This window comes from Dermacentor andersoni, chromosome 3 (genome assembly GCF_023375885.2).
Source record: "Dermacentor andersoni chromosome 3, qqDerAnde1_hic_scaffold, whole genome shotgun sequence".
NCBI classification, from domain to species: Eukaryota; Metazoa; Arthropoda; class Arachnida; order Ixodida; family Ixodidae; genus Dermacentor; species Dermacentor andersoni.
The window spans coordinates 105,799,381-105,826,530 of NC_092816.1; the positions used below are offsets into that span (position 1 = coordinate 105,799,381).

The following is a 27,150-nucleotide window of genomic DNA, read 5'->3' on the forward strand; positions in this document are numbered from 1 at the left end:
ACTGTGCGGTCGATATGGTCACAAAGGGTCAGCACGTTGGCCTGGCAACTGTGAACCAGCCGAGCCAAACTGCTGGCCAAGACTCACAGTAGCATCTAGCATAGGCTGGTTCAAGTTGCTCCAACTGAGTGTTTGATATTTTTTCCACCAAAGTACACATTCTTGAGTTGCGAGTGAACAAATATTCACTTTGCTATAACCAATATTGCCTCATGTTGCATTTTCACATTTTGAAATTTTGTTACAGCAGTAAAAATGCTCATTGAAATAAAGTATGGCAAACCAAATTTTAGATGAACTTTGTTACACAGTGAAATCTCGTTACTATGAACCGTACATTAATGATCTTTCTTTTTTCAGGTTAACGAAGGTTTCAAAAATCCCCAGCAAAAGTGTAGTGTAATGTAAGAATATTTCAGTACTACAAATTTCAAAACACCAAATATCGAAGACACAAGTGAAGAACACAACGGAGGCAATAAAACTTGTGCAGAAACAATCAATGATGATTGTCACAGTAAGTGACTAGCCTGAACAAACGAATGAATGAGTGAGTGAGTGAATGAATGAATGGACATATTCTTTGTCAATCCGACCACCAACCATCTACCACTGAAAACCACAAAAACAGGCGGAAGAGGCAAAGAAAGCTATTCATGTTAAAATTTGTGGATGTTTTGGTAACATTTGGCGATGATGTGCAGAGACGCAGCATGTATGGATCTCAGATACGCAAACAACGATGAACCAGGTGCGCAAGGTACTTGAGAACATGGCTTCGGATCGCCATATACAATCATATTTTCATTCCATCTGTCTAGGAGCTTAGATTCATCTTCACCAACCCTTCTGACACGAGACAAAGCCATAAGCTGTCCTAGTCATCTTACATGTAGACCACAGCGACTTGGAAATTGCTGCCTCCTTGAATATAACAAACCTTTTCTCGTTGTGGTGAGACAAATGCTTATGGGCAATTATCATCTGAGACAAAGGGAAACAAGCGCTGCCAGTGGTAAGACGCCCTTATGCCAGTTGAGTTTCTCCAACAGGTCAAAGCCACAATGAGTACAGTCAACGACTGAATTTTCAGACGCCCAAATTTTCGGACATGCCTGATATTTAGGACGTCTTCGCGGCACTGCCACGAGCCCCATAGAATCAATGTATAAGGACATCTGAAGTTTCGGACGCTCGAACCCCCCGCCATCCAATTTTCCGGACTTTTTGACGCGACGGAAGGTCCTTTAGCGCCTCGCACAGTGCCCTTGCGAAGGAAATCGACTTGCAGCCAAAGCATATCACCGCTTTGAACCACAACTAGCCGAATCTAGGCGTCACACACCGATTTGGTCTAGCCACGCTGGCTATGTTCATCGCCGCACTTCCGCCTCCGACGGAGTTTCCGGAGCGGCGTCATTTGGTTTGCGCAGGCAAGGTTTTGGCTAGCATAGTGTGTGGTTGTGCTGTTGTGTCAAGTGTGCTCTGCGACGATAGCTTCGACGCTCGTCAGCTAACTCCACTGTTCGCAACTTGAGGATTTCGCTTGCCTTCGATGGCCCCCACTCCGTCTTCGTCGTCCTCGCCGATGGCATCGAAGCGCGGAAAGCAGTACCGTCGGACGACGTGATCAACGACCTCCGCTCTGCTGGGGTTTCCATACCCATGGAAATAACTTTTGAACAGTTTGTTGACGCTGACAACGAGCTCGCCTTCTGCACAGAACTAACTGATGAGGAAATAGTCCGTCAGGTTGTGAGGGATTCAGAAGACTCCGATGTTCAAAATGAGGAGCCAATGCCTGCGCCGCCTACAAGCGCCAAGTTGACGCAAGCACTGCTGACTCTTTCATCGGTGTACAGTGCTGACATGACCCTTGCTCAGATCGAGGCGAATATGATCGCATGGAACCGGAACGCCGTCCAAACAACAATCAACAAGTTCTTCAAGTCACTGCAGCAATAACACCGGCTGCGCAACTATGAACATGTACATAATAAACCGGCAGTCGGCTGCATACAGAGTTTTTGAACGCCTCTTTTTATAGCCACTTCACTGATGCTGTGGCAGGGTTTTGGAAGCCTGTTACTTCACCCTTTACCTCTAGATTCGAGAAAAAAAAAGGAAGGTGTGTTTTTTTGCATGCATTCATTTTTTCGGACTGCCTGAATTTTTGGACGTTTTTACGTTCCCTAGAGGGTCCGAAAAATTGGTCGTTGACTGTAGTAGGATCATGGAAAGCCAATTATGGCCATTGCCGAGCAGCTTTAAAGGGACAGACCATGAATAGAGATAGCCCCACTGATGAAAAGATCGGATTTCATATCGACTGAAGCAAGCATTGTTGTTCTCATTAAATGAGGATTTCTATTTTTTATTCTTCACCGCAAGTCGCGAAAAATGACTTTTGGCACCCCCACGCGGCAAAAGCATAACAAATAGAATGCCCTATCACGTAACCTACTAGTTGTGTATGTGGCTCCTGGACCTTTCTTCAATATTGAAATGCAAGACATTTTTTTTTCTATTATAAGTTTTTCTGTAACTTACAATGCGCAGCTAAATCTTCTGTTGTTATGAGTAGAAAAGTGGCCCTGTGAGAATGTGCTGAGGGCCAAAAGGGGGCACCACACTGCTACTAGCAAAGCAGGCTAGGTGATTATTCATCACCACCCCATTTCAAACGAAATGCCAATAACTCATCATCATCATCACTAGCATTTGCACCACAGCCAGTGACGCAGCAACCTATTGGAGCAGATATTTATTTTCAGAAGTGGCTGAAAAAGTCAAAATGCAGATGTTTAATGAAGTTGCACTCACTCCTATGAGGCTTTCTATCATTCTGCTTTCCCAATTTGCGAGGCGGGCAGCCAGCGTCGCTCTCATTTTTCAGTGTTGCTAGCATCGGGACTCCTATTTTTTTTTAGAGATTGCTCAGATCAAACAATTTTGCTTACAATATTGCCATGTGCTTTTGGAAGTAACCGCAGCTGGTATGAACACTTCCAAGGACCAGCTTTCATTTTGCCATAAAAACTGGGTCCTTCAAAATCAGTTGTCAGTCCCTTTAACTCTTTCGTCACCGCACCTATAGAAATAAATCAATTTGATAGACAGATTTTCTACGCATTGTTAAACGTTTTCGTTGGTATTCTTCAACTAGCCACATCATGCACTGTCTGAAATAACGACTGAACCTTCACTAGCAGTTGTCATATTTGACAATTTCGGGCAGATTGGGGAGTCAGAAAAATAAAACTGACTGTAGGTATCGTCGAAACTAGCCTCCAGTGCTCCTAGCACATCAACAAAAAGATGAAAAATGTGCACTTTCGTCGACTCAGCAATATAATTTTTAAATGAGAGCAGTAGTGAAGACGCAGGTACTCCTCTCGGGTTGTCAATTTTCTGATTCAACGTACAGGCTGTTTTAATGATGTCTCAAACAACAGTAGATGTTCATGAGTGAATGTTATCTTGATAAATGTGTTTAACTAATATCGAGTTTAACTTCATTTCCATCACTGTGGGTTGCTTTTATCCATCAGCGCTTTGATAGCATATATACAAATCATTACGAGCAGTTCTTCCTGTCATGTGAGGTTTTCACTCACACAAGAGCATGCAGTCAATTTCTAACCAACCTTCGACTAAAGCTTAACTAGCTGTCTAATCTCTTACATCTTGAACACCTGTGAAAGTGCCCTTATTCATTACTGTGCAATATTACGCAACATTCTACATTACTGTACAGGAACTGAATAAAACATGTGGAGGTTCCCGTGCTAGTTGAAACTACACAAGACTACCTTGCTCACACAGAAAAGCTGATCAAACACAATAAACAAGTTTGAGGAAGCTTCTGCATGCTCCTCGACCAGACAATCATGCGATCCTTAAGAATGTAGTAAAATGGCGCAGTTTCGCCTGAAAGCCAAAGCATCGACTGCACTAGCAAATTAGCAGACAGTCACACCAAGTAAGGATACTACTTTTATTAGCTGTATCAACTTATCAACTTGTAAACATCTTGTAAACTCGTAAACCTATCAACAGCAAACACGAACACATCACACTCGACGACTGCTGCCACTCACTGTCAAAACGCTAGTGTGAGGAAATGTGGCAGCAGCAGTGAAAGTGATCTTGGTGTTGTCTATCACTTCAACGCATAGTGAGCGCCGAGAGGACACAGCACACGCAAAGCTACAAGCCGTCGATGCAGCTAGACTTTGCCCCCAACACAGCCGTCACGTGCGCAGTTGCAGCCGGTTATCGATGTCTAAATCAGCTGATAGCTGAGGCTGAAAATGATTTTATTCAATGGCCTTAGAAAAAGCGTTTAAAAGAAAGAATGTAAAAAATCTGGAATTAATATATTGATTTTTTACAGAAATATTGTTGCTAATCTTAAGGTCATCATTATGTTCCCAAATACCTCGCACACTCGGTAAGCGCTTGTTGCACACTTTACCGACAGCCCCTTAAGTTATCAACACACTTGCACATAGTGGGTGTGATGGCTTAAATTATGTTATGTGCCCTCTCAAGAAGTGCACCGCTGCATGGTTCAAGTCTGACAACATGCACTCGTGAATGGCTGCATCATGATTCTAGAGCAGCGCTAGAGCAGAGCCCTAGTGCGACACTACAAAAATAATTAATTGACACAAGAACGAAATACTCCTGGCCCACTTACTTGAACACGGTAAAGTGCAGCGCCTCGGGACCAGCTGTGATGAAGCGTTCCCGGTACAGCTGACCATGTCCCGTTAGGTCCAAAACACATATCTTGCCAAGGCTTGCTTGAAGCGTGATGTTGGAATCTCTCAAGGACAGGTGGCTGGAAAAGCCACTTATTGTGGCTCTAGCTAGCTCATAAGTTGGCTTGTTCAGCGTCACAATAAAGTTGCGAATGTTCACTTCCAGTTCTGTGTTATCAACATCTGCCTGGGGCTCTGCGCAGAAACAAACAACAAGTTGTGCAGAAACCATCAAGGATCATCATCAGCCGAACGCTTCAAGAAAACTATTTGCTTTAACCCTTTCAGGGTCAATGATGTAAATATATGGCGCCGAGAACAAGTCCAAAATGGTCGATGCTATATATTTACGGCGCCGTCTGTACATTTAAAAACAGCGCCAATTCCTTGCCTGGAATGTGCTGCCACTATGCGAGAATACAGGGAATTTTTTTTCTCGTGCCTCTTTCTCTCGGTTTTCGTTGCATGGTTTCTTTGCTCCGGTGCGTCTACTACCGCTCGTGCATTGGCGTGCGTGCGGCGGTTAGATTGGGTTTCATTCCCAGGGCGGTTTCGGCTTCTTGGGCTCACAAAACTGATGACTATCTCGTTACTAATCGCTCAAAGGGTGACCGCCTGTTACTCGCTCGTTTGTTGCTCACAGGGGTACGCATACGAAGGATGCTGCCATGCATGCGTTTCGCTTTTTGGAGACTCTGGAAAACTAATTGCCTCTGGTTGGCAATAAGATGAAGGATTTCCGGAAGTTTGTCACATGTTTTGCTTTTTTGACGGGCACACAACCACACAGTTTTCTTGAGTGTGCTCACCTACGCTGTTTGATTACACTATGGACGTAAATATTAGTGTAACGGGAGGAACATTTGAAACTTGCGAAATATTCTTGTGTGCGCATTTTTCTAAGCCTTTGAACTATGCGTATAACAATGCATCAATTTTGTAATTCTTATAAGTTCATTTCCTATTTTTATCATTCATGAATAAACAGTACATATAGGCCAACACAATATATCTTTTTCTCACTTTACGGTCACCCTAGAAAAATTACGGTCATTTTTTTTTTTGAAGTAGGTCCCTCTGAAGAATTTAAACCTGCAATAAAAAAAATAAATCCTGGGCAGTCGCATACGGCGAAAAAAATCGACCTTGAAAGGGTTAAAGAAATGTGTTAGACTGCACATATTTGTTTAAGTGAGGATATTTAGGTGGTGTTTGTTGTTTCATTGCATAATTCTGTAGAGAACAGAGCCGTAAACTAGCACACCTGTAGCAGCAGCATTAGGTAGACAGCACATTCATATCAAAGAACTCTAATAGTTGGCATTCGGCAACGAGCGTGCCCCACAACTCAGCTGCGAGAGCACATGATACTTTTGCTTGCGTGCCTTTGTATCAGCAGTGAAAATTCAACCTTCAGACACTAATGACTGACCACGAAAATGGATGAAAGAGCATAAGAAAGCTATTTGCTTAAACACAAGGATGCAGCTTAGTGCAGTGATAGAAGTTTTTCATAGGGGCATAAGGACAATGTGGTTTTCAAGGCTTCTATAAACAAAACAGTGGTTCATGAAAATATAGCTTCGCTTAGCAGAACAATCCTGAAGAAAATCGGCATTATTAATCAATGACCACTATCATCATAGGAGATAAAAAGACCTTGCTAGATGTCACAAATCAGAACACTATCAGTCAGTACAAATTAATGAATAAGCATGCTGATCTAACTTGAGAGGCTAATATCTTTTCAACTACCATATACTGCCGCATATAAGTCAAAATTTTTTTTTTTTTTTTTTCAAAAATCTCAACGCCAAGTTTAGGGGGGTAGGCTTATACGCGAAGCCCGATTTGAAGCAGGGGGGCAAAGACAGATCTCAAACAAGCCTTAGCAAACGCCGTTTACCATACATATACCTATTCTATATTCGCACTACAGCAGCAATAATAAAAAGAATTTTGTTTTGCGCATTGAATAAAATGCTAATTGTGCATTTTATGAATTCCTTGACGGTGCCCTTGAGAACGATACGGGTGGTAGAAAGGTTTCACTTTCGCCAGGCTCTGTTCCCCTCGCACATTCGCATCTGAACAGCAGTAGTTTCATTATCGCGTGCTGCTGCACGGGCTTTGCACGGTCGCGAAATTCACTCCAACTGCAAGTTGAAGTGTGAAGTGCTGCACCTCTGCAACCACTCGGCAGCTTTGTCCACGTTGCATTGTGAAGTGTCTGGCAGGACGACACAGACATGGCACCAACTCATTGGTGCAATTACAGTGTCGCGTTAAGTGGAAAGTTATTTTTCACGCCGAATCAACCAACAACTTAGCAGCTGAGCGTCATTACTGCGTTTCGGAAGAAATTCATATGAAGTTGGTGGCAACAAAGGAACAAGCTTTTTTCATGTGCAGGATTGCGAATGTCCTTCTGGGGCCCGAAAGAAGGCAAGTGTCCTGTCATTGAAGAAGTTGTGGAAAAGTGGGTGAAAGAACAATGGGACAAACACCAGGGCGTGTCCTACAAGGACATTCGGGTAACGGCGCAAATTGCCGCGAATAAATTGAAAATTGGCCACAGTGAGTTCCAAGTTTCAAAAACGTGCGTGACAAACTTTATGAAGCGGAATGGGCTGAGTATGAGGAGGTGTACCATGGTTTGCCAGAAGATACCTGATGCTTACGATGAGAAGAAAGAAGCCTCCAAAGAGTTCATCAGTGAGCTGAAGGTGCAGCACGCCTTCATGCTCGGACAGATCAGTAACGCCGATCGGACACCTGTCTGGTTCGACATGCCGAGCAAGCGTACTGTCGCAGCGAAAGGTGAGCACTAAGCGCAACCAATGACAATGGGCAATGAGCATAACTGATGTAGTATTATTGGTAATATTGTGTTCATTGTGTTCAAACACAAAACAATGCCCAAGGAGAAATTGGTGATTGTTCACGTGAACGAATAGGGGTTTTTCACTAGGAGACAGTCCTAGAATGGTTCCGCCTATTCTGACTCCGGCGCCCAGGCAGTCTCCTAAAACCAAAAAGCATGTTGGTATTGGACTCATTCCCCTGTCACCAACGGGGCATGTGAAGCGGACGTCTTTGAGCACTGTGGGTGTGCGATGCATGGTCTGCCTGACAACATGGTGCACGAAGCTTTTGTAAAGTGCTCAATCACGATGGCGACGTGAAAATTGTCGGCACAACGATGCAAACATCTAAGATGCTTGCAGAAGTCCAATAAATGCATTTTCGTCTTTCGTCAATGTGGCCTGTTTCTTTTTATGTTACTGTGTATATCTTTTTATTTTTCGGTTGGGGGGTCGAAAGTTGGGAGCGGTAGACTTATATTTGGAGTCGACTAATATACTGCAATATATGGTAGTTAAAGATCAATCTGGAAGAAACAAGAAGACATTAGATTCAAAGTTTTTTTTTTTAATACCCTTAAAAACAATGAAATTATGTGACTTTGCACAGCCACCCAGAAACTTAGAAATAATTCAAATTTTGTCGAGCACACACAACTGACGTGGTCACTTTTACTCCACAATCCTGCTCCGCACAACTTACTGAACACTCACGGCCTTCAAAACTGACCAGCAAGTTTTCCACGAAACAATAACAGGATGTTTGTTTAGCATATGTGCTTAATCACAGAACACATGAATAACAGTGGTTAATCTTCCAGTGTTTGCTTCCATAACACTGCATTTAACATGACATCTCTTAAACTATCATGTCTTACCGTGCTCTACTTCTAAGTCTTCTCTGAATAGAGAGTCCTGTCTAGAAGTGGGTCTTGCCTCTTCAGGTAGATCTGCAGCCAAGCCAAGGAAGTCGAGCACCATCACCCATGTCTGAGAGTTGATCACCACCTCCAGGCTGTTCACATCAACGGTCACAGCCTTGCTCACCTGAAGACAGTTAGGGAGTCCCGACAAACATTTTCAAAGTTCTATAAGCATGCTAAAAGGACAACATAAAAGGACAACATTTAGCAAGTATGAAGGCTGGGAAACCCTTATAAGTTTAATTTGATACTAAAGTTGGTTTTAAATGTGGAGCTGGTGTGTTCAAGATTATTGTGACGTCATGACACAGAGAAAATTTTCCATCACTTAGCACTAAGGCTAGCCACCATGACATCACTCGTAAAGAAACAAAAAAGAATGTTGCACACATTAATCTTGGCAATGCTCATATGCGGCGGATGCAACAATCAGAGGAACAGAGTGAGCCGGTGTTTTGCAACGTCCTGACACATACTATGTACCAAAACTGGAACTGGTTCGTAGAAACAAGTACTATTATGGTCAATTATTTAGGGCACTCAGAGGCTTACCAGTACTTTTTCTAAGGTTTAGAGGCTCTGAACCTTCACTAAACACAAGAATATGGTAAACCAAAATGTTATGCAAGTAGTATCCCTTTAAGAATGGCAATACAGTCTAGCCAACTTATAACAATCCCATTCAGAGCGAACTTCCGGCTACTATGAATAGTTTATCAATGGCCAAGGAGTTCCGCAAGGAACCTATGAAATAGCCGTCCATTTATAATGATCTGCTAGACTGCGCGGTTTGCCTACAAAGAATGGAATGAACTGTAGAGCAGCAACGTCTCAACGAGCCAGGCTAGATGACAAGGCTCCATGGGCAATCACCGCTGTAAGATGCATCACGCTTTTTCTTTATTTTGCAGTTTCACTGTTTTCGGACTCTCGACAATCCTGAACAGTGTGGGTGCAATCTTTTTTTTTTTTTTTCTGGGGAAGCTTTCAAGTGAGTTTCAGACTGCTGTAACAGAGATCGGTGTAGCTGCTGATGATGGTGTAGATGTTGCCATAAGCTGTGCTGGCGAGGTGTGACAACTTCCGAAAAAGGAGGCCTCCAGTGGTGAGGATGACCAACACACAAGCACATTTCCAAATGTGCCCCCCCCCCCCCCCCCCCTCAATGGCCAGGGGCTTCTCTTATGATCTCAACAGCTTGATGAACTTCAACAGTGTGATTATCTGGTTTACACAATTTAAACTTGCTCATTCATTTCTGCCAGTAAACAGCCTGCAAAACATTTGTGGTTATAAGGCATCTCTTCAGCGCCTTGTTGTATTACTTATGGACAGTTTTTAGGGAAAGTTCAACTATAATGAACTTCTGATATAGGGAACACAATTTGTGCAACGAAGGCGTTTGTTGTATCCGGGCTTGAATGTATTTATTGAAGAGCTTTGAGAACAAAACTACATTTGCACCGCAGGAAAGCTTAAAGCAAAGATTGTAGCTTACGCTGTTATGCTTGGAAGTGAAATCTGGGCAGCATCTGTCAATAAGATGCATATTGATGTGCATGAGTGAATCCTCTTGTGCCAGCAGGAGCGGAGGGGTCGTAGAGCCACACGGGGACGGAGGTGGAGTGGACGGCGACGCACACATGCTAGCGCACTGGCCCCTCTTCTTTGCATGCTCTGCAAGTTAAGGAGGTCAACGTGCAAAATCAGTAATGACATCACATATAATGACCAGATGCACCCCACTGTTGGGAGAATGCAAGTGAACTTTGTTGTTTTCTTTCATGTGGATGCATATCAAGAGTGTACTACTCATCCTTTACATGGATACGTGAATTGCAGTAATCTTAAGTAGTCAAATTTTAGCTGGCTGTACAATTGGAAATCTGCATATGACACGGCTGAAAGAACAATGGCTAAGCTGCCTGCCTCACCAGTCCCCTTTCTACTTCTCTCATGCTCTACCTTCACATGCAGTTTTTTACAAGTTGAGCCTCATTTTACTCAATGTATTGAAATAAAAACTACTATATTGTCGTTTGCAAAAAACTTAAAACAATGCAAGACATCCCGTCATTCTATGCACGCACTCCTAGAATGATGAGCATAAGAAAAAGAAAGGTAGTCTTGAGCTTTTTCGTATCCAGAGCATGTAAAATGGAGATTTTCAATATATTTATGTTTCAATACAGTGCGCAGACAAAAAAATACCCAGCTCATGCAGATAAGCAGATACAGATAAGAATAAAAATTGAGATTTATATTCTAAAGCACGACACAAGCAAATATTCATTGAAGTGGAGAGCTCCAGAATACTTCAGGCAAACCAATGTTCTAGTAAAGATAAAGAGAACGAAATGAATACGAAGACCAAAGTAAACAGGATAAATGCTCGTTGAACGTCTTCCTTTTGCACTCATTATTATTTATCAGTACGATAAGTACCAACCAGCCCAGCAACGAGGAGCCTAATGTTCTCTAGGCCACGTCTAAAGAAAAGCAACTCAATCACATAAAAGTGTTGCCAAAGTGGCAATTTTGGCCAGGCAATGGAGGCTACTGCTCGCTACTCTGCAATGACATGTACTGGTAGAGTGCTACCACAGTGGGTAGCAAAAGCAGCTCACTTCGTTGTCCTGCCATGAGGCAACAGTGTGGTGTTGTGAAATACAAGGCATGCAGGTTAGCTGATGCATCAATTAAAAGTGCATTACTGTTACAGTAACATGGCATAAGGAACTGGGCAGAGAAGACACGAGAACACCAACTTGAACTTTTACACACAAGTCTTAGCTGTCCTTAACATGACACATTTCATTACTATGCATTAAACTTCACACAGTTTTGAACACTTGTGCACAGCTTGTTTACACGGTAACTTTTAGTTAACACACAGCACTTACTGGTCTGCTGTGCCTAGTCCCTTGTGCCTTCATATTGTAGCAACAATGCATTCTGACATAATGAAGAATGTTGACTGATCGATTTATTGATTTTAGCATCACAAGGCAACACAGGGGCTACGACAAATGCTGCAGTCGATGGCTCCGAATGAACTTCCATTACATGCTGTTCTATAATGCACACCTATATCTAAGCACATAAGCATGTTTTCATTCCACCCTCATCAGAATGTCGCTGCCGCATCGAAGAATGAAATCAATGGCCTGCCACTCTGTGCCAAAACGCAACAGCCACTGGGCCATTGTGGCAAGTGAGACTCCACCAGTATGGCAATGTAGTGCTCACAACACGTAGTTTCTGTACTTGCCATGTCTTGACACTTTCTAGAAGCTTTCAAAACTATGTGTAAGTTTAAACAAGTGCACGTTTTGCACGAGGACGGACGAGAAACAGACATAGAATGAGGGCATTACCTATAAACCCTAAGTTACCTGTGGGTTTATTCTTCTTCAGATGTGCCTGGAAGACATTCTGAGTACAGAGCCTGTCGGGAAGAGATGGGTGGGCTGGTATAGTCGGAATGTGGTACGTCATGTCCGGACAGGAAAACGAGATGAAATCCGATTTGGGCGGCCGAACGTCTTTGGAGTCCCCTGCTTCGTTCTCAGGGTTAGTCGAGCGAATCAAGTAACGGTGGCTAGATTCGGGGCTCTCAACAAGGTCCTCCATGATAACGCCTTTTAGAGACAGCTGCAAATGAAATGTGTCATATTGTAGCATAATATAAATGTTATTTTTTTATTAATGCTTAGTAAATATATCTCACACTCTACACTGCACTTTATTATCTTACATCACAGATTCCAAATGTCACTAATTAAACTAGCCCAGGCTGGTTTGCAGTAAAGGGAAACACATTGCTGGCATTGCACTAATCTTTAGGGTAACCATGTTTGCAGTTTTCAAGAAAAAAATGTTATAAGCAGTGATCAAATATCACAATGGCCAAATTAAACAAACATGACATAAACTTTGCAATAATTAATCATACTGCCAATGCCTCGATGTCCAAATCATCCTGTTGTATGTGTTCCTCCGTCCCCAACTGTTTTGCACCATTTACTTTTTCAGGAACGATGCACGAACTAGCTCAAACCAAATTTCTGCTTGAGCCAAGGCGTAACTATCTTCCTGGGCACAGTTTTGTTTTGTTTTGCATAGCATAGAAGCACAGAAGCATACAAGCTTTGTCATTTAGTGTTGCCGTTAAATTCGATGTCGAAATCAGGAGAAACAAGGCAACGCATCATTAAAATTTGTCCTCGCGCACACAGAGTCCATGTGCTTTACCGTATTGCAATTAACAATGAAGGAGAATGGGTGAAACTTGGTTTGGCACTTGTTTTCAAAGATTCCAGCAATTGGCAAAGCAAAAGTAAGTGGCCTAACAAGTAAAAGAAGGTAAGTTTTTATGCAAAAGTAAGTGTTAACAACTCTAATGAGTGTCTAACAAAATAAATAAGTAATCAGAAGCATAAAAATGCAAGCCAATGTGTCTTTATAATTAGTTACATCTTTTTTTATTTAAAGAAGTACATACAAAGCAGCGAAAGCTTCTCAGAAGACCCTATATGTGGGTATTCCTTGTAAACTGTCCTTGAGTATGGGTTGCCAAAGCTACAAAATGATAAGGTGTCATCTACCTGCATTTTTATTAAAGCTCAATAACAGTTTTCAATAATAACAGTTTTGATCGTACAGCAACAGTAACAATAACAATTTTAATAACAGTACCTTGTACCAGGATTCTTGGTTTAGAAAGGTGAGCAGGTATAATGCATTTGCAGAAGGGCCAAGTGACACTGCAGCAACACTAACTCACCTGAACCAAAGTCTCGTATGGATTGTCTTGCTCGTAATTCACAACAAATTCTTGAAAGGACAAAGCAACAAGGTCCTGCTTGTCATTGCACAAGTCCGAGCAGATGTTGATTACGAGCTCTGGCAGCATGAAGTTGACGTGGTAGTTGAATGCCATGTGCTTTGAGCCATCTTCAACAACGTTGACAAGGCTCTGCTGCGGCCTTTCATGTTCATAATGCGATTCCTTTGCTGCCAATTCATCCTGTACATGAAGACATGCACCAGTTTATCAATTAAAAACAAACTGTTTAGCCAAGAATTTGGAATGTGGCTACATGTGGCCCACAGAAGAAAGAAAGCCAAGCAACAGTTCAGTCACAGTTTTGTCAAAACAGACAACCTTTAATTGCAGCCAAGTTGTAAGCTGCACTTTGCATCTACAATGCAACTGAAGGCACCCCTTTATTCACAAGTGAGCCTCAACTCAAAAACATCACCGGGCAACACTAGCCCTCGATGTGAAGTAGGCAATGCGTTTTCATAATGCTTCTCAAAGGTTCCACCAGTGAGAAGTTGCCTGAGGAACACATCACCACTCCAGTGCTTTAATGACGTTCCTCTTAGGATTAGTGAAGGAGTGAAGGATTAGTGAAGCACAGTGATTATTTGAGTCCATGGGCATTGTTGCGCTCCGTTTTCTGGAGTAGAAGTGGTGCGTTGAGCACAGGAACACGGAACAATAATGAGACAACTCATTGCCGCAAGTTAACTAAAAGCTTTGTGCAGTGGTCAGATGTAAACATGACTTCAACATCCTCGTCCTGCCCAGTGATGGGCACATCAGACAACACGTGGGACAGCATGAATTCTGCAGCAAGATGAGACACATGCAACGCATCCAGCTTTTTTTCTTTTTTTTCTTTTGCAAGTTCCTGCATATCATCTTTTGTACTATCCCACAAGTTAATCATGAACCAAGTAGCCTAACTTGGTACACATAAGCCTGTAAATCTGAAGCTTTGTCACTGTTGTTAACAATGTAGCCTAAAAAGTCAGAGCAGCTTAGTGGGCTATCCTACAATATATAGAAGGAAGCATAGTCAGTACCCAAGATGAGGAGATATGAAGTGATTCTGCCATGTCCTCTTCTTCAGCACCAATATCCTTGCAATATGTTATGTTCTTGGTTGACTGCAGTAGTAGCTCGTACTGATACTTTGTCACTGCAAACTTTAGAACATTTATAACAGTTCCAGAGACCTGGAGAAAAGAAAACAACACAACTTGTTAAGCAAAGTAGGTCCCCGTAGCACTGCACAGTGTGCAAGCCATAATACTTGACTGCCATAATACTTACGGTGTAAGCCATAATAAAACAACACAAGAAATCCATACAAATAGTCTACCTCAGTAACCTCCTTTAAGCCATGCTATGTTGTACCACAAGCAAACTGCATGTGTGCAATAAAATAACAACCGATCAGACAAAGCGTTGATGTGAAGTATCGAAAATTGTTTGCAGCGGCTGCATTTTTTGCAAAGAGCCCACTATGAATGATTTCTACTAATATGTCACTGCTCCCTGTCTTGTTGGTTAGATGCATAAAATGCTCATTCTAGTGAAACTTGATCATGAACACATATGTCTCTATGCCATCTGCTTGGCCCTCTGGGCTCCTCAGAGCTTAGCTCTCTCTTAGTTTAGCAGATCAACTAATGGTGTTTGAATTCAGGGTTGTCCTCAAGGTACTCCACAAGAACACATTTTACAGCTAGCTGTAAATGAAATGCATTGCATAGTACTATAATCAGTGGGTTCTCTGATAAGCTTTCTAAACTAGCATGAGCCAGTTTTACAGAGTCAAAGTCTTTTCAATCAACTCAGACCAGAATATGAGAATTGATCAGGTTATTAGCAGATTAATACAAAACAAAGTTAAGAAAGTATCTGCATGTTCAGTCACCTTGTTTGGCTAATTAGCCTTACATTATCAGCAGCCATATAAACTTAAAAGCATGCCACACAGATCATGGATGTACCTAAGCCCACATTTGTCTCAGGGAAGACAACTTTTGCAGCATGTAGTCATGCTTCTCCTCTGTCACACAAGTCCATAGAGTACTTGACAGCATTCTTACAACTCTCTTCATTGCTGCCAATAACACTGCTCTTCAGGTGTATGTCACTCACTACTTGCCATCAGAGTGCAGAGTAACGACTCACTGTCAAGGTTCACAGAGTCAAACAAGGCACAGCTGACGGCACATCACAAGTGGCCGCCTTTGGTGCAACAGTGCAGGCACTGCCTGGTCATTACTATCAAAATAAGCACCTTGCTGTCCCTTTCCCCTCCAATTTTCTCCCTCTTCATTTCCCTCTCTTCTGCACCACTGAACCTCGTGTGCCTGGCCCCATTTGCTGCAAGACATTGTGATCACATGCACCACTCACAGCGCGCACGTTCTCATAGCGCGCCGAACGACCACCACGAAAGACCATGACGACTGGCTGTGCGCACACAACCCGCCAGTCCCAGCCAGGGGATGGCAAGACCACGCATGCAACAAGGGAGACCCTAGGCAAAGCTCTCTGGGAAGAACAAACAACATTCATAATTCTAGATTTCGATACAACACAAATGTTAGCAATAACAACCAAATCGGAACCTAATTCGTAATTATTATACAGCATGACCAAATGGTCACTAGTGGTCGCTAACAGAGCGCCGCGACATGGAAAGCAAAGAACAAAGAACGTAGTCCACAGTGGCCACCTATCCTTCGGCCAAAGCCTGCCATCACGCACCCCACATCAGAGAAAATAGAAAGACAAACAAACAGAGGACCAGATGAGGGCACAATTGGATAGCGCTGGCTCAGGTTGTCGAGACAACGGAAGAGGGTGCACACCCATCGAGGCTGGGACCCCAACAAGCCAACTGCTGGTTGTCGGCAGAGAGGAACACATACGCACCTTCCATGTTATCACAGAAGATCAGCACATTGGCTTGTTGATGCAGTCCAACCAGGTAGAGCCGCTAGTCAAAATGTATGTGTCATTTCAAGGTGCCATTGCCGAACACCGCTGTCAACAGATTTTTCTGACACCGAGGAGACCACATGTACATGGCAGTGCCGTCAGTTGAGCCTATGCATCTGATTGCCCGCTTGATCCCCAATAAGGTTTACCAGTGCAAACATGTTGACGGTAAGCTTCCCGTGACGACTTGTCACCAGCGACTTCGCCGGCTGCATAGCTTAGGCCGCTGGGCATAACCAGCGCCACTTCGTTGGGAGTCAGCAACTAAAGTTGGGGTTTTGTGTCAATCGACATGGTGGCAACTTTGTTCATGGCTGCCATGTATACAGCATTGCGCGTACTGTTCATGCCGGTAGCAATGCGTGGCATCCGAAATTTTGGTCATTGCCGTTACACATTGTTGCTAGGGGTAATTGGCAGTGCTGCAGAGAAGTCCAAATAATCGTGCAGTTCCAATAAATCAGGCGTCAGAAAAAACGGCAACTATGTGACATTTTTGCTACCACAATACATTTTAAAGCACATGCAAAGAAACATTTGCATCACCATAACCAATGCCATGTCAGATGCTGCATTTTCTATGTTGTTATAGCAGCTCCATTAAAATAAAGCACAACCAACCAAATTGTACATTTACTTCATCATATCCGATAGTTAATTCTGCAGTAAAACCTCATCAATACATACCCGCTTCATAAGTAATTCCGGTTTAAATATAGTCGCAATAATCCCCTGCCCTTTCGCCATTGAACCTAATGTATTGGCTGACCGCATAAGCCGTCGTCACTTAACATATGCCAAATGGTTAGTGCGTAATATTTACATTTTTCGGCACAAAGAAGCGTGGAACTGGCAAAATGACGTGCGCGCAGACCATAAATAGCGAAACTGCGGCACACAGACCTTTCCCAAACTGGAGTCGCCACCAATCGATACATAAAAACGTGCTAGCCATGACATGTTTCCTGTTCTCATGGCTTCTTGCTCTTCCTCGTCATCATCATGGATGACAATGTGGATGATGGCCCTTCCGTATCTGACGGGGCTAGTGCGTGGCCTATCGTGAGGGCATTTGCAGAGAAGTGGGGCCCAATGGAGAAACTGGCCTGCAGCCTAGCAGAGTTTGAGGATGCCGTCGCCGCTGCAAGGCCGCCAGGACGGCCAGTAGAAATCGCAGATTTTTTTGCTGCCTGCTTGCAAATAAAACTTGTTTACATGTGTGTTTGAGTGAGAATTAATGCGTTTTTTGGCCGGTAAGTTTATAGCCTCTCATCTGCCATTGTCGGTTAAATAGTACATCGATTCATGCGTACATGGTCCACGTTCCCTGCCAACTACGTATTAACGAGGTATTACTGTACCTGTGTTTGTTATATCAAGATTCAAGTGTAATAATAATAATAATAATAATAATAATCATAATAATAATAATAATAATAATAATAATAATAATAATAATAATAATAATAATAATAATAATACAGACTTAGTTTCTAAAATCCCGGGAGTGGAATAAAAGGCTGCTTTTCCATTACCTCTAGGGTAGGCTGTGTCTTCAACTGCGCTGAGGTGCTGCCCTGGTTTCCTTGGTCTCCCAGCCACGTTGAGCCATCATTGAACCAGCCGACTTCCAGTTCCTCCAGCGGCTGCTTGTACTGAACTGTGAACTCTATTATGGTGTCGTGTAGAATGGGACGGCCATGAGCCCTACAGCTGTACAGGTCCACAACTGGCAGTGAATCAGCTGGTGGCAAGTTGCCGGTAGCACCAATCTTCCCCGACGCTGCCGCAAGGTTCTCATCAATGTTCAACGAGTAAAGGTTCATGTCTCTGAACTGCACAAAGAACAGGCCTGCCTTATGAGGGTCGCACGAGTTGAATTCAAATTGCGCTGACTGTAGCATAGATGAGTTTGTGTTCTGTAGTGAGATGCGACCCAAGTGAGCAACTAGCACATCACGGCTGGAGGGACTGCAAGGAAGCACGATCACTGGTGTCTGCAAGAGGATGTCAAGCCTGCAAGAAAAGCAGTGATGGAGAATTTACTGAGTCGTCCCATAATATGAAGCAAACTGTCATGTGCAATCCTAACCTTTGCTTATGAAGTGAAAAAAAAAAACAATAAAGTGCACTCAGTGGTATCAACTATGAAGTTTTTACACAGAAACATAGAAAGTGCTTGAAGTCTTAAAATTTTGTTTTAGGTACAGCCATCGTCAGACTTATCCTGAACAACAAGACACATACATACCTGGTGACTTAATTCTAACACAAGCTGTAAGGAACAAACATCGAAGCATAAGGAAGGAAAGTGAATTAAGCTTGCAGTTTCAAGGTGCTTCCAATCAGAAATATTCAGCACCATGTGCAGGAGAACATAAAGGCAGTTAAAGGGCCCTTCACCAGGTTTTGCCATTTTAATCAGACAAATGCACTGTATACAATGCATGCTGATGATTGTGTCTGCAAGGTATTACATCACTGCGCACTCTGCTTCTTGAAAGAGCCAGGCTCGCAACCAGACAGTCGAGGTCACATGTACATGTACGCTTATGTAACTTGCATTGCTAAAACGTCACTCACCATGACAGGTGACTGAGAATTATTCAAGGCTACAGCAGTTATTTGTTTCATCTGTTGCTTCACTAGACAATTTAAAGTTCAGAGAAATAGTAAAACCTACAGACCGAATTTAGTTGCAACTGTCTGCAGAACGTACGAGTTCCAAAACTGGATTTTTTTCTCTGACATCTCGTTAACTTTGTTTAGAGCACAAAATTCTGTACGTGCTACAGAGATATTGCCACAACAGCATCCGGTTAATTAAATTGCCTAGCTATTGAGAAACAACAAAGACCCATCCATTTTTGCAAGGCGACTATTGAAAACTTTCGCTGCGTTCAGCTTCACAATTATGATAGGCCCGTTTTGTACAAGGTGACCACTGAAAACATTCCACCAACTTCACCCTCACACAATATAATAACAATATAAATTGAGGACTCTAGTCCCACTTAGGCAAGCTAACAGGACAACTCCCAATCTTAGATATAGAAATTACAAAAAAAAAAGGCACTAGTGCCCATTCCAACTAAACTGTGCTCACAACAAGAATTTCTTCGACTCACTTTACATCCAGTGGCAGCGCAGCCTGGACATCAGATGGCTCGTTCAGTGAAATCTCCCGTTGCAGAGTGGGTGGCATTACACTGTCTGGTGGGCAAACATGGAACGAGAATGCCATGCTCTGTGCAGGTAGGTTCACAATGCCCAATGCCACCTCAGTGGCAGCGTTCTTGATGGACTGGGCGAGCATAGAGACGCAGTGCTTGAACTCGACTGCACAGGATGCCAGCTCGTGCAGCAGCAGGGGCGAGTGTGTGTAGCAGACGGACGCCATGCGCGCGACAACCTCCAGACACTCGGACTCCGTCTGTTTGCTCTGAGCCCCGTAACGCTTGATTGTGAACTCGAAGGCTTTCTCGGCATTCGCGGAGTCGCTGGCCGGCGGAAGAGAACGGTACAGTTCTGTGTGATGACGCTTGCCCAATAGGTCATGCAGGTCTTGCCCGAGGTGCGGGTCACTGCCCATGCTAACGATTCTCCTGTGCAGAGTCTTCTCGGAAATTAGGTCACACACCTGAAGGCCACCCAAAGTTCCCTGAATCTCAAGTGATGATCCTGGAAATGCAGGAAGAAAAAGAAGGACACAGCACAACTCTTTTTATTAGCTATATCCTTATAAAAGCTTGTTGTGCGAGATGGTATCCCAATCTGAATGTTACGACAGTGACTCATTCGTAACTGACACCAAACAATTGAAGCAGCGCACAGACACTGTTCTCCAGGTTAAGGTCCCATAAGCCCAATTACCCTAAAGTATAGCATGTTCTCATAGCCCTCAAAGTTGTTTTAGAATACAGTGGAACCTGCTTATAACAATATTCAAGTGCCAAGGAAATTCCATTGTTACAAACAATAGTTGTTTAACCAGGTTGCATGAAATAAACAGAGAGGACTGACATCAAAACAATTTACTATGACAGAAAGTAATACAATCAAGCCCACTCATAACATTACCGCTTTTAACAATACTTGGATGTAACAATAACCAGCCACTGCACCATGTGTCTATAGACTCTTTTTGTGGAGCAGTTTTCTTTAGAGGAATGAAATAGCACTGTTGGCAGCGCGCCTCACACTGCCTCAGCAAAAGCTTACAAATATGAAACCATTACCACTTTTGCCCTGCTATAGTGTGCCCAGCTATCAGAAATCCAACTGGGTGTTCGTAACACACTTCGCTCCATTCATGCTGCAAAGCATGAAACAGAGAAGGAGGACGTGTGCAGTAGTTGGCTGAAAAAATAGTGACTGGCATATTAAGTAATGGAATGAATCTGCGTGACCAAGTCCACGAACCACTGCTAACATAAGGACTGCATGTGTTGCCCCGTCTTCACGATGCACAGCTTTCCTCGAGGATAAAAAAAAAATTCAATCATCCGGCAGCGGTGGGTCGCTAACCTCAAAAGAAAGGACTTCCACCACACTGGAACATCAGCAAGAGTGAACACCGCTTGTTACGCAGTGACAAATGGAGTGGCGCCGCTTCCTCGAATACAGTAGTACGTTTCTCGCAGACAATCTGCACATACCCACCTCAAATTACGTGAAAACTTACGCCCACTCTAACGCCAGCGTATCAAGAATAAGTGAATGGGTGTGCACTTCAATCCATGCGCCAAAGCATGGGTCATGGCGACTACACCGCGACAACCAACAAATTTTCGAAGCTGAATGAATGGTCTACAAAGTAAGAGAGTGACTGGCGATAATACATCATTGCTACAAGCTATTACAAAGTACAGTACATAACATCTACGTTCCAAGCCTTGTGCACACCAAGTAAACAACAACAGAATAAATCTATCACAACTAAACGCACCCACGAGTGATTAGGCAGAAAAACAATCCTACAGTGACTGCACAGAGGAACTTCATTGAGTCAGAAACATGACAAGCTGCTGCTTCAATGTGTTTGCCAGATAAAGAATAAAGAGCAAAACAAACTGGCCCCGTTTTAATTTGTAAGCGGAAAGTTCGGACAGCTTGGCAAACATTTCTAGCCCCGCTTTTAGAACAAGCACCATATATGCTGCTCGCACCGTTTGAACAAGCCGTAATGAGCTCCGAAAGTGCTACCATGTCTTCCAAAGCTGTGGCTAAAGCTTCATATCATGCACCCAATCACTGTCTACAACATCTACCGGAACAAAGGTTTACTGAGCCATACCGGCCTCATGCACATCCATTGTAAACACGGAGGCAACGGAGACGGCTGAGGCAAGCAATGGACATGTCATAAAAGGGTGTATAGTAAAATAAACCACTTATTACAATGTTCCCATGCCGTGTTATTGAAAGAAAAAGGAATGTGAAACCATGGAAAAGAAAAAGGAAAAACATGTGAGCCCCCCTCCCCCCACCTCACATTAGCCGCTTCGCATGCCTCTCCAGTCTTCCTTCCGCCCCTATGAAATACGAGTTGACTGTGCCAACTGGCCGTCCTCGTCAACCAGCCGTCCTCGCCAACTGGCCATCCTTGCCGACCGGCCATCCTCGCTGACTCTCGTCATCTGCGCTGTCGACTCGTGTTTCAGAAGGTGGAAGGGAGACAGGAGAGAGATGTGCGAGGCTGGCTAGTTGCCAGGGGTGGCGGCTCGTATGTCTTTTTTTCTTTTCCATGATTTCACATTCTTTTTTCTTTCAGGACAGACACCCAGCAGCCAGAGTTAATTTTTATGACCAATAAAGCGGCATGGAAACATTGTTGTAAGTGGTTTATTCTACCATAGAGCACACACAAAAGTTCATCATGCTCATTCTTCACATCGTTACATCCGATATATTGTTAAAACCAATATAGTTATGAGTGGATTCAGGTGTATGAGTTATGTGAAACCACTATAGAAAATTAACATAGAGCAAAACAATACTGAATATGCATTCATGCATATACACACAATGAAAACATTTATGTTTGCAATAAGGTCCATTCATTTGCTCACAATGCTTTATAAGCTATAACACATGCAATTTCCTTCAAAGGAAAACTGCCAAATAAAACAGCTCGGCAAACTAATGTCTACTTTGAGTTCCTACTGCACTGACACGCAAAAAGGTGTCTGTTTATACTTTCCACTACTTGCAAACAAAGAGAACAAAACTCCCATTAATCATGTTTGCATTATGAAAGCAGCAAGATGTCCAGTACATGCATAGGCTGACATTAGAGTTCAACTGAAGCACAGGAATCTGACATTTTCCCTTGCGAATATATTTTTCCAACATTTAGCAAAACGCAGCTACAAGCCAGGACAAGCTTAGCAAACGGTTCAACGAATACACAGGCGTGCCTAGAAAAACCATGTTTAAGAACTCATGCAAGGCAGACACAGTTGATTACTTAATAACTCAGTCAGCAAAGTCCCAGCATCAACCCAGCCTGCACATCCAAATATGCTCTTACCTATAGACGCCTGTATCCTCGCCCCACTGACAGTCGCCGTGGCCACCTTCTGACCCGACACACTGCCCTTCTTACTCACAGCACGCAACAGCAGCACATTGAAACGATGAAAGTCGAATGTCAGCTGCAAGCTGCTGATCTGGCTTGGTGCTGCCTGCACAAGGCAACCAGAAAGAAAAGAAAAGAAAGAAGGATATTAGCGAGCAGCTACAGCATGTGATAACACAAGCAGAAACACAATGTGCGCATAGACGAGCCATATACAGCAGACTATGGTTAAGACAAATCGACTCAAGCCAAATTTTCATATATAAGGGAGGATGTGCGACCATTTGGTTCGTTTATCGTAGACCCATTGCCACAAAAATCCCCTTAACAAGAACTGCTAACTCAGTTAAGCCAAACCAGGGTGTCTGCCAAGTTGACATTTCCAAATTCCCTGAGTTTTCCAGGTTTTCACTGAGTGCCTTTGCAAAATTCCCTGAGTTACGCAGAACTATGTTTTATGTCAAGACGGGCTGTAACCACGTCGCCCAATGCTGTCACTCTCTAGTAAGCATATAAAAAAATTAAAAAAATGACTTAATCCAGTTTGAATACTAAGGAGTAGTGTTTATGTTATTCAAAAAGAGAATAGAAAGCAAGGGTTAGTAAAATGCACAGCAAATAAAATGTCTTCAAAAAAATTGCAAATAGAGTCAGGCATCCTCAAATACGAATAAAAAGGAGATGCATAAAGAAGCAAATATTTTCGAATATGAACTATTTCTATGAAGTGATAGCAAGCTGAGTGGTGCGAGGCCTGAACTTTGTCACTATTGAGATTCTCTCTCAAGAGCTAGTAAGTCAGCCTCAACCGTCCTGACATACTCTCAGCCCGCGCAGGACCCCTCAGTGTTGTGTTTCATTGCTTTAAAGAGTTTATTTTGGTTTGGATGATGGACACCTGCATCCCGACATCAGCCAACACTTCTTTTTTTCTTGAGCTCAAGCTCCTTCAAAACGGTGGCAGCATGCTTCTTTTCCTGTTCATTCCTCAATGCATAGGTTCTTTCTGTTCTTGTCCTCCTTCCACCACTCGTCCGCCCCACGGACCATTTGAAGCACCTTCTTGGTCCACGTACAATTTTTCGTACACCCTAGGGGCTGCGAAAACGTCTGAAACATCGGCCAGTTGGAAAAAATAAATGCATGTCCTTTACTGCCCTTAAGGGCTGAAACCACCTCAGGCACATTCGAAAACGCTCTGAAGGCCTGTCCGTACACGTATTAGGCATATCGGTGCTCGTACTGTAAGAGGAGATCCCGAATGCACGCGTATATATTGAAGGAATACATAATGTGACCCGTGACAATTGCCCCTTCCCACGCTTGTAATGCTTCACCATAATACTTTTGCGTATGCTTCACCACGTTTAACACTTCTGTATTGAGGCGAAGCTGACTTTCAGGAACCGGCGTTATCCAACGCACTGTGTTTTTCGAGCTTTGAAGCCAATCGAGAGGACCACAAAGGCGCAGTCGGTGCCATTGCAGACAGCAGCGAATTCTTTCAATGAAAAACACGGCACCCAACGGCAAGAAGCTTAATAGCGAACGTCAAAGCAGCTAGGTCTAGCGTTGCCGCAGTGGTGGCTATGGCTGCCAGCGGATCTGCGTGCGAGAGCACCGGTTCGAGGCGGCGAGGTAATCAAAACGGCAGCGGTGGTGGCTTTGATTAATGCCATTTCGACCCTGTGGTCACGGCAAAAATACCGGGAAATAGGACAGAGAAGGGTTCTTGTGTCCGAAATTTCAGACGTTCCGATACATTGACAATATGGGGTACGTCGTGGTGTCGCGAAGCCGTCCAAATTATTGGGCCTCCGGAAAGTCAGTCGACTGTACACTGGAAACTCCTCCAGCCAACGACAGGGCGTTAAAGACGATTCATCACGATTCCTGTCTATTACTCGAGCCAGCATTATCGTGGCTTTCGACCCTTTCAATAAAATTACGGCTAATTTTCCCTGATAGAGGCACTGATTCCCAGAGTTTTCCCTGAGTTTTTTTCAGACTACTCAAAATCCCTGAAAATTCCCGGTTTTCCTGGTTGGTAGACACCCTGCAAACTTCTGCAGATACCATGGATGCCTGCTACTCAGGTCAGCAAGAGGTCCACATTTCCACACTTGGAGGAGGCGACTCTGCTAGCTACACGGAAAACAAATGGTATTTCCGTGAACATAAACAACTGCACCAGCACCAACAATAATTTGTAAACCTGCAGGGCAGACACAATAGAAACAACAAGCGAGTAGCTCCTCGAGGTGCTTCTGCAGGCTGAAAATCATGATGAGGACACTGCCTAGCAGCCACAAGAACCAGAGGTGTTCACACGACGCAGCTGATCACTCCTAAATGCTTTGGTGCATTTTTCCCAATAACACGAGGGCACTGAAAAATTTTTTTGCGTACTATGAGCACACAGGTCTGCCACAGCACCAGAAAGCAACAACTACTCAACTGCCAAATTACGGGTGCACAATGGTGCTCTGTATCATGAAAATTAAACGAGTGCCTCTTTCCATACCTGCCTTTTTAGTTTTATTTCTATTTCATTTGTTGTTTTGTGCCATGGATATTTGGGTGCAACAGCAATAGTATATTTTTAGTTTTGTGGATCACTTTTGTTAAGAATAACTTCTGACAAGATGAACCAATTTTTACAATCCCTTTGAGTTCATTTCAACGGGTGTATATTACGATGCTGGCACAGTCAATGTCTCTACATGCAAAAGCACGCATAGTGGTCACATGCGTTGGCTTTACCTACCACCAAGGATAGCTGGAAATAGTGACATGTGTACTTCTTTATCTCTTTTGGGTGACCGCTTTTCACCACCTAACAAATGTTATCGCACAGCGCAGGACGTACCTGCATGTATCTGAAGTTTCTAGAATGTTATCAATGGTTCTATCTGCAGTCTGTTGCCACCGAACCTTGTGTAATCTGATTTCGTGTATGTGCAACGCGAATGGTGTAGAACTGTCTGAAAGACACGCGGGCACCGCCGATTACTCTGGAACCTTCGACGACTCATCGTATATAAAAGCAGATGCGCTTGACCGGCAGATCAGATTTCGACGACTGCCGACCGTGTTCGCCACTCTTGCTGTGCTTTGCGTGTAACCTGCTTTTGAGGGCACAAGTTCGCCCAATAAAACGCTAGTTTCACCATTCAGTTTTTCCTTCTTCACCGTCACTACCACGTGACAAAGGAGTGCTGTTGCACTATTTGTCCCACCACTGCAAATCTAGTAGGCTAAAGTTAGTGCATGGAGAAGTTCATCAAAATCATGAGGGACACAGGCTTCCACTATTTCATTTGAACACTTAATTAGGCACACTTTAAGGCAATCAATCCAACAGCTAACTTAGTCATGTTCACTAGAATGACCAACTAGAGATAAAATCAAGCGCTCACATCTAAACAATTAGACTGCTGGTCAAGCATTCTGGTGAATACAAAAGACCATCATATCATGGGACACACAAGCTTTTCACATGTGCATTGCAGCACATAGTAAGCTGCAATCAAAGAAAACCAGCCCTTGCTTACAAATCTGTCAACCAGCCAAGCACTGACAACACATTTCAATAAATTGACAAAGCTGTGAAACTGAACTTGTGCCACTTCCAAATCATGAGGGCTAGATTCACATGAATACACCAGAAAATGCACACTATTAGACACATTCTCACAAAGCTAACCAGCACGCACGCATAAGAGTAGCTGCTCGCAGTTGTCACATCTGTGCAACCAGCCTGACTTCATGCATGCAGAACTAATGCCACCTAGAAGTACAGTGATAAAGAGCACCCCCCTCCTCCACTTCCCTCCCCCCCAAACACACACACACACACACATACACAAAGTAACTTGACTCAAACTGTCCTTCATTTTTCTCCTTATTTACTTGCCTGAACGTATGATGGGCTGAGATCAACTTGAGAAGACATGCTTATTCTGCCCACTGTTGAAACTGTCTTGGCAGGCACTTTCAATGAATCATATGGCGTCAGGCAACGAGCAAAATTTACCAGTTCAACGATAGTCTCTTGGTTTGCTGTAAAAAAAATAAGATGAATGGTAGTCATCACACACTCCGCTTGTCACCCAACCTCAATATAACGAAGTTGATAAAACCGTCAATTTGCTTCGTCATATAGAAATTTTGTTACATTAAAATTTGACCTTTTATGCAAAAATTACGG

General features: G+C 43.3%; 1 protein-coding gene across 5 annotated transcripts in view; it reads right to left on the minus strand.

Moving 5' to 3' along the window:
- The window catches only part of Vps13D (vacuolar protein sorting 13D), a 172,267-nt gene that overhangs the window by 91,122 nt on the left and 53,995 nt on the right, over positions 1–27,150 (minus strand). For all 5 annotated transcript variants that reach the window (XM_072287274.1, XM_055075303.2, XM_072287273.1 and 2 more), the window contains 10 exons: positions 26,853–27,002; positions 22,893–23,042; positions 19,489–20,041; positions 17,896–18,376; positions 14,428–14,580; positions 13,340–13,582; positions 11,949–12,207; positions 10,052–10,230; positions 8,509–8,677; positions 4,703–4,961 (listed from right to left, as the gene is read on the minus strand). In XM_072287274.1, coding sequence (XP_072143375.1) covers positions 4,703–4,961; positions 8,509–8,677; positions 10,052–10,230; positions 11,949–12,207; positions 13,340–13,582; positions 14,428–14,580; positions 17,896–18,376; positions 19,489–20,041; positions 22,893–23,042; positions 26,853–27,002 — 2,596 coding nt within the window. The remainder of the gene's footprint in view (positions 1–4,702; positions 4,962–8,508; positions 8,678–10,051; positions 10,231–11,948; positions 12,208–13,339; positions 13,583–14,427; positions 14,581–17,895; positions 18,377–19,488; positions 20,042–22,892; positions 23,043–26,852; positions 27,003–27,150) is intronic.